Genomic DNA, 15,783 nt, shown 5'->3' with positions numbered 1-15,783 from the left:
GACTGTAGGTATCCCATCCTTTTAAACAAGTGGCATAACGACCGAAAACAACAATCAGTTGTGCAAATATGGGTGTGACCCTTAACTAGTTTCAATGGCCATGTGTACTATTCACAGAGGATTGGGGAATAGTTGCAATCACAGCATTGTAAGATGGTGACAGATGTACTCTTAGCCCCCCCCCCCCCCCATCAGTGCAGGGATGGTCGTTCCCTCTTCACATAGATGGCCTCTTTGACTCCCTGTTCAAACCAGTGTTCCTCTCTATCAAGGATGTGCACTTCCTCATCCTTGAAAGAGTGGCCACTGGCCCTCTGTGTCCACAAATATTCCACCCAACAGCCTTAAATACAAATATGTATATTTTATATTCCTTTAATATATCGTTTGCAGATGTAATAAAAATAATAATCATAGTATTATCACATCATTTGCAGATGTTGCATTATTCAGAAAAAAAACTCAGTTAAATCAGTAACATCATAACTGGTTAGTAATGTAAAAAAGGTAATGAATTATGGGCAAAACCCCTATTATGTTACTGATTTGAGAGTTTATCATGTTATTAATTTTTACTACATTATGGACTCTAATACAGTTAATTTTATGACATTATGGGCCATTGTTATGCTATAGGCAATTATTACATTACAGACCTTTACAAGTCCTAAATCACAGTTAGTGTCTCAGTGGGCCAGAGGATACCCTCCATCCTTAGACCCTTGACTCTCTATCAGTCTTGCCTCGTACTGTTGCAGAGCAAAATTTGCACATAATGTTTTTTTTTTTAAATTAAAGTTTACAAAACTAAGGGACTTTATTACTATTATTATTGTTATTATTACAGTGAAGAGATATTTTGCTCACCTAAGAAAAGGAAGGCTGTCTGTGTGAAGGTGAAGAGACTGAATAAGTTTCTAGTGAAGTGCTGCACTATATTCTGCTGCGTGTCAAAGTGAGGAGGTGAATCATAGGAGAACAGGATGGGCAGAGGTAAACACAGTATTAGGGCCCCAAGTTCTCTCCTGTTTCCCCTGTTGACAAGCCATTTGGTGAACAGCAGGCAGCATTCCATGTCTTTATTGAATTTATCCGTCCATGGTTTTCATCAGACACAGCTTTTAATGCAGTCAAAGTAACCTATAATCGGTTTGATTGGTTAAGTATGTCACTGGGCTTCCTACAAATTGATTGTAATGGTTAGCGTCTGCATTTGTGGGGCCTGAAATCAAACCCATCACAATAAATAATAGTCTATATCTGATTAAAAATCCTACTATGCTGAGACTCCCTCTTTAAGTTAGGCCATAGCCATAGGTGATAGCTAAAATTTGCTTGGAAAAAAAAATACTTCAGAATGAAGAACTAAATATGTGGGAGACGAGCAGTTACAGCTGCATTTGACAGTGAAATCTGTGTTTTGTTTTTGTGGGTATTTTGTGGGTGATAAAATTACAGCTTGTTAAGATCTGGATTAATCTCCACTCGTAACTCTGGTTGGTGTTGCCAAAGCAAACACTGACGATCGTCAGATGACACAATTTTATGACGTAGTCCTGGACAAGTACTTCCAACTTACTCTTAATCCAGATCGACGTTCCTTTTATGAGTGCAGTCTTTACCAAAAAAGGTTAGAGACCATATTTTTTCAACTGCATGTGAGTACATGCATGTTTAAAGTATCATTATCTTTTCCCTAGTGACGTTGTCGACGAACCCACTCCGAGTGCCCAGGTCTCATCACCAGCAAAGGCATTTTCCAAAGCTGCAGGTGCCCCAAGAAATAGCAGTGGTATTTCCCCATCCATGTTCAGGACCCCTGCTGCCCAGAACAAGCCCTCTTTGCCAGCCGGGGGATTAACAGGTATAGTAGCACACTCAGATATCATCCCTCGTGTTCCCTGTCACTGAAAATCTCTTGCTTTTTACATCTATTTATACTGTAAAGTTCATCAGAGCCTGTCTCAGTGTCTGAGATGAATGATAATTCTGGCTAACATTTTTATGATTATATATTATTGAATGATACTTGAGTCTTTATGGAAATAATGACTAATAACGTACAACTTTGTTTATCTGTATATATGGAGAACAGACAACTAAGGTTACAAAGGGTGATCCATCTGTAGTTGCTTCATATGGCCTAAAGAGGGCAGCCTCATTCTCTTAAAACCTGGCTGCCTAACCATTACTTTTATTGCGGCTATACTGCCTGACACTGGGCCATTTAAGATTATGAGCTCTATAAAACAAGAGGTATTCAGCTAATGAGCTCAGATTATGGGCCTTTCCCCACTATCCCTTAGTCAAATAGATTGTGAAACTGATAATTATATATTTTATTTTCTGTAGGCTTGCTCTTTGAACAGAGATGTCCATGCCACAAGAACTTACAGTTCAGGGTAAATTTACTTTAGGGCATCAGGTATGGGCTATTAATATCATTGCTAAAAGTCAGTATTATGGACTTGTATGTTTGTACCTTGAGAGATACAGTGTGTGCTCTATACAGGGTTGTGGGTGTGAGGCCAGCTAGCTCCTTCACCTGCTGGACGTGCCTCCCTGGATGTTTTTGGACTAATGGTTGCTGCTAAAGGGGGCAATGTCAAGAGATTAGACCAAAGTTAGCTCTCAATGAGATCCTTTATATATCAGGTTAACGCTCAATTAAAATGCCATAAATGTTTTATATATATATAACTCATATTAACCATGTGAAAATGAGCTAGATTCATAAAATTTACTTTGTGGCCTGTACTGTATATATTTGCTGGCATTAATAATTTGAGCGTTCTACTGCCAATGTATTACTACATGTGAAATGTATGTAATGTCATGAATATTTCACAGTGGATTGCTTTGCTTGTCTGAACAGGACATTAGTGCATTGGAAATGAGCAATAAAAATGAGAGAAAGTGTGAAAAAAGAGAGAAACAGAGGTCACGGTTTAGATATTATGCCCCGTGTTATGGCATGGCCATTAGTGTAAAAGGCAAAGCAATGGCAATGCTGAGTGTACATCCTCTTAACTGTTTATCATACGCTGATGAGACTGTTTAACTGTGCCTCATTCTTACTACTCCACCCCTTTTTCTTCTCCTCTTCCATTCCTCGATCCTTTGAACCCTCCACTAACTGTGTGCTGCTTGCACCCTTTGCTGTCTGCTGCTGTCACCATCCATTGACTGAGCTGCAGGTTGAAATGAGCAGTGTTGGCAGAGCAAGGATTTGTAGACATACTGTGAATCAATTTGACTCTCGATACACATCTTTTCCTGGAGTATGCCAGTCACATATCTTCCAAAACTTGATTTTTGCGTATCGCTCTTGTCTGTCACACAGCAAGGTGACCGATCGAGACAAGTCAAGATTACTTATGTAGCCCTAAATCATTGTTGCTTTCTCAGAGGAATGTATATTCCCACCACTGAAAGCAGGAAGATACGGTTACGATAGGAGATGATGGATCACACCCTCTAGCACTAGATGGTGGCATCACAAATGGAGCATCAAAAACATCTGATTTATTCAGTTCTGTCTACCTGATCGCTCACCTCATTTTCTCTTTTGCTCTTTTGTCATAACCCTTACACATCAACCCAGTTTCTCTCTTCACTCACATTGCAATTTCCAACTCGCTTCTTATTTTCCTGCCTAGTGTACAGTCATGTTTTTTTTCTTTCGTCTTTTTTTGGAGGGGGAGATTTTGCCCCCTTTTTCTCCCCAGTTGTATAGGGCCAATTACCCCATGCTTCCGAACTGTCCCAGTCACTGCCCCACCCCTTCTGCCGATTCAGGGAGGGCTGCAGACTACCACATGCCTCCTCCGATACATGTGAAGTCGCCAGCCACTTCTTTTCACCTGACAGATGAGTTTCACCAGGGGGATGTAGCACGTGGGAGGATCATGCTATTCCCTCTAGTTCCCCCTCCCCCCTGAACAGGCGCCCCGACCGACCAGAGGAGGCGCTAGTGCAGCGACCAGGACACATACCCACATCTGGCTTCCCACGCCCAGACACAGCCAATGTGTCTGTAGGGACGTCCGACCAAACATGGGGATTCAATCTGGCAATCCCCATGTTGGTCGGCAACAGAATAGACCGCCACGCCACCTGGATGCCATTGTTCAGTCATCTTTATTTAGTTTTAGATTATTTAGTTTGCTCTCACACGGAAATTGAAGGGGTGCATATTATGTTATTAACCATGTTGGCACAAACGACACCATCAAGCAGCAGTCTGAAATTTTAGAATAGGAATTTAACCCTCTTTAAAGAATTCAGAAACTGTGGAAAGTCTGTCTTTATCTCTGGTCCTATTCCCACATCAGGCCGAGGTATCAGGCGTTTTAGTCGGTTGCTGTCTCTTCACACATGGCTGCAGTCAGTCTGTTCATCACACAATCTGTTTTTTTATCAAAAATGTTAATCTTTTTTGGGAGCAAGCTTCCTGTTTCAACAGAGATGGTATCCACCCCAGCTTCCATGGCACTTGTTCCTTTCAGCAAACATGTTTCATGCAGTTACTACTGCCTTACATCACTGACTGACCGCTATTCGCCCCACAACAGCTCCAGACTACTCACAGGTCACTGATTGAGCTTCATCATCCCCAGGGACCCCTTCACCTCCTGTTTGTATCACCAGCTCCCCCTACAGCCCAAACAATTATTGTGACAATCCAGAGAGCCTCTCCATTATCCCAGTTATAATCAATACCACACAAATGTGGTAATGCAGTATGCAAATCCTATTTTAATCTGATTCAACCCTCATTTATAACTCCACTTCTGAACATTCCCGGCGTTAAAGTCTCTTCTCACTGCACTTTGAAACTTGCACTGCTTATTATAAGATCTCTAGCTAAAAAGACTTTCGTTGTTAATGGCATCATTAGTGCTCACAAACTGGACTATGTCCTATGAACAGAAACCTGGCTTGACCAAACTAGGAATGAAAGACTGAAACATCACCTGCCAACTGTGTTTTTTTTTGTCTTGCACTCAAACTAATAGAAAGGGTGGGGGATTGCTGTTTTATATCATGGTATTTTTAGCTGTAAATCTGTGTCTTTTGGCAGTTATTTGAGTTTTGAATATTTAGGCCTAATTTTAAAACCCGTATCTCCTGTTGTACTTCTTCTCACTGTCTACCATCCTCCTCAACTGAGAGTTTTATGGAAGAATCTAGTGAGCTGGTATGCAAAATCACAGTTGATTTTGACAATATCATCATATCAGATGATTTCAATATTCATGTTGACAGTAGCAACAATGCAGACACAAAGCGATTCATCAGTTTATTTGATTCATTTGATTTCAACAACATGTCACTGGGTCTACCCCATACAAAGGGTCACATACTTGACCTTGTCTTTTCCAAAGGTCTTGATGTTGCAGTAACAGCTGTTCTAGATCAACATTTCCCAACCCAGTCCTCAAGGAACCCCTATCCTGCAGATTTTCATTGTAACCTTGCATAGGTAGTCCTGCTTGTACTTACTCAACCAATCATCTCACAGCAGTTAATTATGCAAGGTGTGCAACATCTGGCATAATTCATTGCTGATTGGCTGAATAACTACAAACAGGTACCTCTTCAGGGTTGCAAAGAAAATCTGCAGGATAGGGGTTCCTTGAGGACTGGGTTGGGAAACACTGTTCTAGATGTTGCAGCTTCTGATCATTATTGCATATTTTTTGATATTATATGCTTCTGTCAGCAGATGAATATTGATAGATTCATTAACGAATGTTATATTAAAGCTAATACAGCTAATATATTTATTAATGGATTGTCAAATGTACATTACCATCCTTGCCATCATGTGATCCCATGGTGGACAGTGTATCTACTGTTATGTCTCAGATCATTGATCATGTTGCTCCAGCCAAAACTGTGACGATACATGGATCACCAAAAGCACCCTTGATAAATAGTGAAAAAGTACGGATGGCACAAAGAATCTGCTGGGGAGCTGAACGGAAATGGAGAAAAGACAAATTACAAACTGATTTCGAAATATATAAAAATGCACTTTACTGTTACTATATTATTGTTGTTGTTTCATTGTTGTTGTTATCATATTTCATTAAATAAATGTATTTATTTTTTGCCTACCTAATTCAACTTTCATTGCATGTGTTTACCAAATGCTGAGCCAGCTTGTGTTTTTAACGAATTTGCTCTTCTACTCCCCCTTCTGCTCTAGGTTTGCCTAAGGTTGGAGCAACTCCTGCATTTGGCAAAGTCACTAACACTGCTCCTAAAGGCCCTGAGCGCCCCACCCCACAGCCTCACCCACAGGACCTAGACTCCCTGGTCCAGCGAGCTGAGCACATCCCAGCCGGCACACGGACACCAATGTGTAACAAATGCAACAATGTCATCAGGTAAATATAGCATCATTTGAAATGGCTGTGATTACTTAAAGTGGCTGTAGGTAACTTTGGAGAGGGGAGGGATTTTGACATAAGAGCCCCCAAAAAAATCTGTTCTACCCTATTCTGCTCCCTCCTTCCCTACCATAATCTCTTCCTCCAAATCAGCTTCATTTACATGCATGAGTTTGACTGTTGAAACAGGCACAATTCGTATTGTTGTTGATAATCTGTGCATACAAAAATGTTTTTTTCAGCACATTTCTTAGTTACTCCAACATTGTTGGTGTGAAGCACTATTTTCTTTTTTTATTTTTATTTCCAAAGTACCAATAGCACTTTGTGTGATGACTTCTGTCCGAGATCATGTTAATGCCATGAGGACAGTAAAACGTATCGCACTTGTTAATCTATACAGCATGTAATTTTTTTTTCAGCAAATCTCTTTGCTACACCAACATTATTGTTGTGAAGCATTGTTTTTCTTAGAGGTGAAGTATTTGTAAGATCCCAAAGTACCATGCTGCCCTGCCTAAGCATAAACCAGTGGTGATTCCGTATGTGGCAAGAGTGTCGGAACAGTTGAGACATGTGTTATGGCCCTAGTGCCGTGTATTCTCCAAACACCACGTCTCAGTTGCTTTCAAACTCCCAAACACGCAGCACCACAAATTGGTCCACCCCAAGGATCGGGTCCCTTGACACAAACAGCAATAAAGTGTATGCTGTTAAGTGCCGGGATGATTGCCATGAACTGTAAATCAGGAAAACCAAACAGACACTTGGCCAAGAGGATGACACAACATAGGAGCACTAACACATCAGGCCAGCATTGCAGTCTAGACCCATCTACAGGCCAGTGGTCACTCTTTCAAGGCTTAGGATGTGTACAGCCTTGATAGGGAAGAATGCTAGCTTGAATGGGGCATCAAAGAGGCCATCTATGTGACGAGGGAACGACCATCCCTGAATCGAAGGGGGGGGGGGCTAAGTGTACATCTCTCACCACCTCACAATGCTGTGATTGCAACCATTCCCAAATCCTCTGTGAATAGTACACATTGCCATTGAAACTCTGGTTAATGCTCATGGCAATTTGCATATGAAACTGACCGATCGTTGGATACCTGCAGTCAGTTTAGACTGAAAAGGTCACTTAGATGAGTGACGAAACGTTTTTCTGTCAATTAACGTTTGGTCCGGATGAACTGATTCAACTTTCTGTGACATGCTGCCCTTTGCATACACACAACATGATTAGCATTGAGTTCAAGGCTTTCTATATCATTTATTGATTGTTTCATTCAGACCAAATAGATTTGTTTGCAAATTAAAATACAGCCCAGGAGCAGCCAAAGAGACAGGATTTTTTTCACAGTAAAAATATATACCCACAAATACTTAGATACTTGTAGGTATATAATGGAAATTTCTTAGATACTTAGTACTTTTCTTAGATACTTACTTAGATACGTAGTACTTTTCTTAGATACTTTCTTAGATACTTAGTACTTTTCTTAGATACTTAGTACACAAGTACTTTGATACTTGTGGGTATATAATGGGAATTTCCCCAAGTATGACAAAATGGTATTAAAAGAAAGTTGCCTACAGCAGCTTTAATATATAAACAGTAGGTCACCTTTTTGGCAGGGCCCTAACAGCGGGGTCAGCCCTACACATGCGATTGTCCATGAGTGAGTGACTGAGTGAGCGAGTGATGGAGTTTCACCATTGGTCAGATGGCCGAATTGGAGTTTCCCTATTGGCTGTTGCTCTTTCAAAATGAATTGTGCAAAAATATATTTACAGTCCAGCCATATACTAGGATTTAACATAGTCTTATTAGTTTGTCTTTGTTTGATGGCTCCGAGAGCTGGCACTGGATCGGCTGGGAGAGCTTGGTCTGCTGCGTCCGGTGGGCCCAGAGACCATGACACTACGCGGAGCTGTGCCAGAAGAGGAAACACTGAGGGTGGTCTGACAGGACACGGAAGCAGGGCAGGCTAAGCTAACTGCTAGCCCATGCAGACTGGCAGTTCCGGTAACACCGAGGACGGTCTGATGGCGTCCTCAACTAGTGTTGACTGTGTTTTTGGTGTCGTTTGGAATGTGGGGAGGTGTGTCGAAGGTGTCTGGCTGGGAGAGCTAGCTAGCATTGGATCAGCTGAGGGAACCTGATCTGCTGCGTCCAGTTGGCCCAAGGACGACGGCCCTGCCCGGAGCTGTGCCCAAAGAGGAAACACCAAAGGCAGTCTGACAGGATGCGGCAGTGGGGCAGGCTAGGCTAGCTGCTAGCCCATGCAGACCGGCAGTTCTGACAGTCATCCTGGCTGGCGTTCGTTCTCTTGGACAGTGATTTTTTTTGTTTGTTTTTTTAGTTATATATGTGTTCTTGTAGTTTTTGGATATGTGCTTTTGTCTTTGTGTTACACTTCTGCGGGCTGGGGAAACGATATTTTGTTTCATTTCATGTAAATGAAATGACAAATAAAGTGTTCCTTATTCCTGATTCCTCATTAAGAGATTTCCCAGTCTGTTAGACATATGGAAAAGTTACATAATTTAGCTTCATGGAAAATTAACAAGGGTGGCTAGTATATTTACGTATTTGAAATACACGGCCAATTGTGCTAAAGCTGCATGTAATTAGTATTAAATATTTTGAGCTTTTGGCTTGCAGGGAAATTACTGGCAAATTAAAGTGCACTGAGTCAGAGCAATACTTGTTTAGAAAAATGTGTTTGTGTTTGACTTTTTTCCTTTCACTGAAATTGCTGTCCCTGCCTGTGTTCATCAGGGGGCCGTTTCTTGTGGCTATGGGAATGTCTTGGCACCCAGAGGAATTCAACTGTTCTCACTGTCATGGCTCCCTGGTCGACTGTGGCTTTGTGGAGGAGAGGGGCCAGGTGTATTGTGAGCATTGCTATGAGGAGTTTTTTGCTCCTGCCTGTGCCCGCTGCCAGCAGAAGATCCTGGGGGTAAATTCACAACAATAAAAGGATGTAACTTTGTGCACATATCTGGGGGACAACTGTTTTGCTGATATGGAATTAGCGCAAAAACCATATTATGAATAACCAAATGAATAAAGTTATAGTGTCAAAATTCCACACCGTTAAAGTCAGTAAAATTGTGGACTAGCTATTGGATCTTAAAGTTTCAGCTTCAGGGGTTAAGGTTCATCTTTTGTATTACTCCAACAGATTTGAATCGTTTTCATTCTGAAGAGACTCCTCTTGAGATCACTGTAGATTATGTCAGAAGGACTCAATTAACCCTTGTACTTGAGATGGACCAAACTGTACAGGCTAAATGAAATACCCCCTGTTATTAATTTGCACGTTAGTCTAATGGGTTGGGTGCTTGTTCCAAACGCATTGTACAGTGTATAATTTGACTGGTTTTGTTTATTTCTAGCCTGCTTCTCAAACTCATTGATGAAGAGTGAAGTAGGCTAATGGCATTATCTGACAATAGAAGCGTGCTAAAAAGTTGCCTCCTTAGGAATAACTGTTGGAGTATAAGGCCCAAGTTAACCTCAGCCAGGCAGCAAACAGATTGGCATTGTAAAGTCTGAAAAGAGAACTTTTAATGATCAAGTAATTTTAAGTAGGACAAAGGAAGAGTGCTAAAAAAAACCTCTTTAATTTCAACAATATAACCTACCACCCTCCTGATAAATTATTTTTTGACGTACAGTGTGACATTTAATTACACTGAAGATAGTGCTCAGAATTAAGATACTATAGTAAATAACATAGATGTATTTGTGGGGGGTCTGGGTGGCGTGGCAGGCTATTCCATTGCCTACCAACATGGAGATCGCTGGATCGAATCTCTGTGTTACCTCTGGCTTGGTCAGGTGTCCCACAATTTGCTGTGTCTGCGGGTGGGAAGCCAGATAGGTTTATATGTCTTGGCCGCTGCACTAGCGCCTCCTCTGGTCGGTTCGGGCGCCTGTTCAGGAGGGAGAGGGAACTGGGGGAATAACGTGATCCTCCCACGCGCTACGTCCCCCTGGTGAAACTCCTCACTGTCAGGTGAAAGGAAGCGGCTGGCGACTCCATGTGTATCGGAGGAGACATGTGGTAGTCTGGAGCCCTCCTTGGATCGGCAGAGGGGGTGGAGCAGTGACCGGGACGGCTCGAAAGAGTTGGGTAATTAGCTGGATACAATTGGGGAGAAAAAAGGAGGGGGAGGGAGTTTATGTAATGTGGTGCAAAGAGGCATAAATTACATTTAAAAAAGCAGGAGAATTTAAGTAAAATTGCTAACAAGACTTAAATTGTTTTGCTAGAAATGTGTGAAAGGCATAAAGCTAATGAATGCCAGGATTTGAATACTTTCACCCCTTCCAGCCCATTAGTGAAGGATACCCCCCCCCCCCCCAGAGGACAGAGGATTGTATGGGAGAGCTAGAGAACTACATAATCTTTGGAGTTAATTTGAAGTCTCTATGCATACAATTAAGAATGTTCTTGAAACTATTTGAGTTAGCATTTTAATAAATGTTTCAAAGCTATGTGATATTTTTGACTACAGCCACAAATAGGATTCTCATCAATCATTAACATTTCATCATATATCCTTTTTTCTTTTATGCAGGAAGTGATGAATGCCCTGAAACAGACCTGGCATGTCTACTGTTTTGTGTGTGCAGCCTGCCAGCAGCCAATTAGAGGAACTACGTTTCACATGGAAGATGGACAGCCATACTGTGAAAAAGGTAACATAACCTACAACGGAGACCAAGGAAGTGACTGCATATTGGAATTATGCAGTTTGGAGGGAAACTGAATAAAACATTTTTGACACACTCCCTTCCACAGATTACTATGGCCTTTTTGGGACCAGTTGCCATGGCTGTGATTTCCCCATCGAGGCAGGGGACAAGTTCCTGGAAGCTTTGGGATTCACTTGGCATGACACCTGCTTTGTGTGTGCGGTATGTCCCCCCCATGGAGACAGTTTTAGTGACAATGTCAATTTGATTTTAGTTGAATATAAAAATAATATTTTTTAAAAATGTCTTTATTGAATTATTTTGTTTTAGAAAAAAGAACAACAGAGAACAAGGTGTAAATGTGTACAAAAATAAAATAAAATAAAAAATAAAATAAAAAGATTTTTTTTTCTTTTTTCGTCTAACTAACATTAATGTTTATTGCTTTTTTTCCATAGGTCTGCAGCAGTAGTCTGGAAGGCCAGGCCTTCTTCTCCAAAAAAGACAAGCCTTTGTGCAAGAAACACGCCAACACTGTCAAAATTTAGCTGGCTCATCGTACCCACTCACAAGAATCTACTCAATTAGCTGTTGATATTTTTTTTTCAGAAGTTGTGGTTGTTTATTTCATTTCGTATTCTCTTGAAGTAAATGTTGGGTTGCGGGTTCTACTGTAAGTCTTATTTTCAACTCTAGTTTGGCTGGAATTTGCTATTTCCTGAATATCACCGAATTAGAAATAGTTATGGTGTTGAAGAGCAGTAATTAAAAAACAAAAAAATTGGAAGATATGTTTGAATATATAGCTCCCTCTGTTAAGCTTATCTCCATACAGGTGTGAGTGGGCTTTTCATAGGGGTGTATATATCCTGGGCTATTTATTGGGGCTAGAGGTGTCTTGGGCTCTCTGATGGGCATTTTGCACATGACAGGCTAAATTACCACAAGGATAGGGCAGAATAATTAGTGATATTCTGTTGCTTATGTTTATTTTGTAATGCCTTGTCTTTTGGGGTATTGAATGAGATGTTTCTGGGTCTTCAGTCGGTGGACTACCACATAACCTCATCGCTTGCATATTTTCTTTTGACTTGAGCCCACTATGATACAAAACTGACTCAATTCTCGGTCAGTGTTTACGACTCTAAATTTTTTGCATTTTTTTTTAAGAGGTCATAATTTATGCTACTTAGTTAAGACGTCATCCTAAGTGCCTCAGTTTCATTTTATGGCTGGTCTATTTGGGAATCAAATTCCTCACCCTTGCTAGTATTCATGCCATATTGTACCTTTTGACCTGTACAGGATCATGTCATGTATAATTTTCTGTAAGTGATTGTGTATTTGTGGTAGATTTTAGTCACTAAAAATTGATATACACCATGACAAGGTAAGCTGTGCTATCAAATTCCCATTTTCCTGCTGAAGCAATTTCTGTTTTTATTAAACAATAAATACTGTATGTACCCTCTGTGCAATGGATGACTTCTGTTGGAAATTGTGTAGAACAAGCACTTCTATTCTTCTTCTAACGTTCAATAAAGTTGTTCAAATTTAACTAAGCCCTGTCATATGTCACCTGGTGGAGAATCGGTTCTTCCTATACCCTTTTTCTTTTCTTTTTTTGAAAACAAATGACAAATTACTAATTTTTGATTCTGAAAGCGATATCACAACGATGGGCGCGGTGCTTTTTGGGACACCTGCGGTCAGCTGGGACTGAAGAGGTCACTTAGATGAGTGAGGAAACGTTTCTCTCAATAAACCTTGTGTCCAGATGAACTGATACAACTTTCTGTGGTTTCCTTACCTGGATCACTGAGCATGCATCCAGACAATTAACGAACGTGTTTACCAGGCAGATGTCCAGGGGCCCAAGGAGTCAGGGGGCCTCTAAGCCAGAGCCTCTGCGTGAAGTTCCTATTAGCAATCCTACATCTCACACCATAAAGTTGAATAACTTCTGTAATTCCTGTCAATAACAGCTTGCCATTACTGTTTTTAAGCTATGGGGTATTTTGTTAATAGGCGGTTTGCTTTAAATGAGTATGTGCCCGGGGGGCTGAGTGTCTTTTGGTGATGTACTGACGGGTACCAGCTCGAGTTTCCTGATGCTTTCAGCAACAGGGAAAAGTGGATAGAGGGAGGCTGCACCTTTCAAGCACAATCAGGTTTAAATAATTATTTCACGTTTTTGCCATATGGACATACAAATAGCATGATAATGTGTGGCTGTTGTTCTTATACAGTCAGTATTGCTTTATACTACTAGATGACATGTAGAGAGATGGTTGGGTCTTGTGCACTTCTCCAAGACGTCGGCGGGGGGAGCCCTATACAGGAGGACAGAAGCTCAACTAGTCTGCGTACTACCCTTGGAAAACTGCCTCAACTAAGAGATTCCACATGCAAGTAATAACGGAAGCATTGTGTTAAAAGAGTAACGTTGGAGGCATCAAGTTATCGACTTTTACGTGATAATGTGAGTTTGCTGTTGTTTTTTGTTTGTTTTTTTGTTTTGTTTTTTTTGCCTTGTAGAATGCTCGCGCTCTCGGAGCACAGAATTGTACTCGCACAGCCGTCGCCGGTGTGAGTCACGCATCCGTCGCGTTTCGCTGTGTAAAACCGGGGCCGCGGTAAACCACCTGTCCGCTCCTATCTGACGACGTGAGCGCGATTGCGAGGCTGGTGGCCCCGAGTCTGCTGGTGCCGACAGCTTAGCAGGACCCCTTTGGCTTTTTTGGACAGGATGACGATGATGCTTATCAGTAGTTTGTCCTCGTCACTTCGCGTAGTCTCACATCACCATGGCAACATTACCCAAAATAAAATGTCAGGATATCGGGTAAAGTTCGTGCTTACTGTAATGGAAACGGAGTGATGACGTATTTATCGTTTGTATATTTACTGTATAATAAATTAAACGATGACAGCGTGCGCGTCTGATGTGATAACACTGAGTCGTCGTCTTGATCTCGTTGTTAGACGTCTGAATGGCATAAGAGCCCATCCCGGAAATAATGTTGTGATAAACAAATGTTGCTTTGGTAATAGGAATCGTTCTCAAGTTCAGATCATCTCTTGTATTGGTACATAAATAGGAAGTCATCTCTCTCTCTCTCTCTCTCTCTCTCTCTCTCTCTCTCTCTCTCTCTCTCTCTCTCTCTCTCTCTCTCTCTCTCTCTCTCTCTCTCTCTCTCTCTCTCTCTCTCTCTCTCTCTCTCTCTCTCTCTCTCTCTCTCTCTCTCTCTCAATCTCTGGCACTATATCCTATTATAATTATTCAAGTTAAAAATTAAATTGTTACCAATGGAGTTTAATGACAAACAGAAATGAATGCCTCTTTGGTAATTTGACTAAAAATTGGGAAATATATTATTGTGTTAAAATATGTCTTTGCCAATCATTCTCCCTCTGTGTGGTTGGACTTGTTGGAATAAACTTTGTTCTTGAATGGTCTCTTTAGCTGACTACCTGAGAGGGATCTTGACATCCTGCGTGTTGCCAGTGTATAGTTGCAATGGATTAATGGTCATAATTAACTGCATTGAAATGACATTTGAAGGCATGACACACAACCCCTCTCTCTGTATTCTGCAGTCCATCACTGAGCTTCAGTGGACCACAGCTGATCTTACATCAGGGAGCTCCCCAGAGCTTCTGATGGTTTGCATCAACCTTCCAGACTCCATAGGCAGCCAAGCACAACCTGCCACATGTGTCACGTGTGTTTCTGTTGTCTTCACCTGACAGACCGGAAGCCCACTCCTCTACAGCACAGAGCGGTCCATTGATGGCAGGCAGGATGAGTGTGTGGGCTGATCTTTACCACAGAGCGGGATCGACCCACCACGCAGTCCTCGCCCTTGCTCTGCCCCTGGCAGGAGCACAGACCATGGCAGGAGCTCTGTCCCTGGCAGGAGCACAGACCCACTTACAGGGTTGGTTTGGGATGTCCAGCAAGAATGCAGTGTTGCTCTGGCAAGGTAGCGTTCTTGTGGCCTACCACAAACTCGAGCTGCAAAAGTTCAAGGTTTTCAGCGTGCAGGCTCTCTGGCATGGCCAGCTGTGTGTGTGTGTGTGTGTGTGTGTGTGTGTGTGTGTGTGTGTGTGTGTGTGTGTGTGTGTGTGTGTGTGTGTGTGTGTGTGTGTGGAAGCAGTTTCTATCAATGTGCCTTTTGTCTACAGTACAAAGAATTGGTTGATGGACAACCAAAAAGGCTTATGAAAATTATGAAAAGTGTGGATGGTCAGACATCAGCCAAAACCAGTCTGTGATTGTGACACTGTTGTGCTAGAACCTGGTGTATCTCAACCTGACATCAAAGTTGACCAACTGACCAAATTTTGAAAATTTGTATAATTCATGTTTTTTTTAGATGTAAGTATACTCCTTAGGAGCGGCACGGTGGTGCAGTGGATAGCGCGGTCACCTCACAGTAAGGAGGTCCTGGGTTCGAGCCCCGGGGTAGCCCAACCTTGGGGGTCGTCTCGGGTCATCCTCTGTGTGGAGTTTGCATGTTCTCCCCGTGTCTGCGTGGATTTTCTCGGGGGGCTTCGGTTTCCTCCCACAGTCCAAAGACATGTAGATCAGGGGAATTGGCCGTACTAAATTGTCCCTAGGTGTGAGTGTGTGTGTGTGTGTGTGTGTGTGTGTGTGTGTGTGTGTGTGTG

General features: G+C 41.8%; 1 protein-coding gene across 2 annotated transcripts in view; it reads left to right on the top strand.

Annotated features, from left to right (window-relative positions):
• The window catches only part of pdlim5b (PDZ and LIM domain 5b), a 92,442-nt gene extending 79,781 nt beyond the window's left edge, over nt 1-12,661 (top strand). For both annotated transcript variants that reach the window (XM_056290384.1, XM_056290386.1), the window contains 6 exons: nt 1,701-1,864; nt 6,215-6,395; nt 9,184-9,364; nt 10,992-11,112; nt 11,216-11,331; nt 11,568-12,661. In XM_056290384.1, the coding sequence (XP_056146359.1) occupies nt 1,701-1,864; nt 6,215-6,395; nt 9,184-9,364; nt 10,992-11,112; nt 11,216-11,331; nt 11,568-11,657 (853 nt within the window). In that variant the 3' untranslated portion in view covers nt 11,658-12,661. The remainder of the gene's footprint in view (nt 1-1,700; nt 1,865-6,214; nt 6,396-9,183; nt 9,365-10,991; nt 11,113-11,215; nt 11,332-11,567) is intronic.
• Nucleotides 12,662-15,783: the final 3,122 nt, after the last annotated feature.

The sequence above is a fragment of the Lampris incognitus genome, chromosome 12, assembly GCF_029633865.1.
Source record: "Lampris incognitus isolate fLamInc1 chromosome 12, fLamInc1.hap2, whole genome shotgun sequence".
Classification (NCBI taxonomy): domain Eukaryota; kingdom Metazoa; phylum Chordata; class Actinopteri; order Lampriformes; family Lampridae; genus Lampris; species Lampris incognitus.
This window is presented reverse-complemented; position numbering and strand designations above follow the sequence as displayed.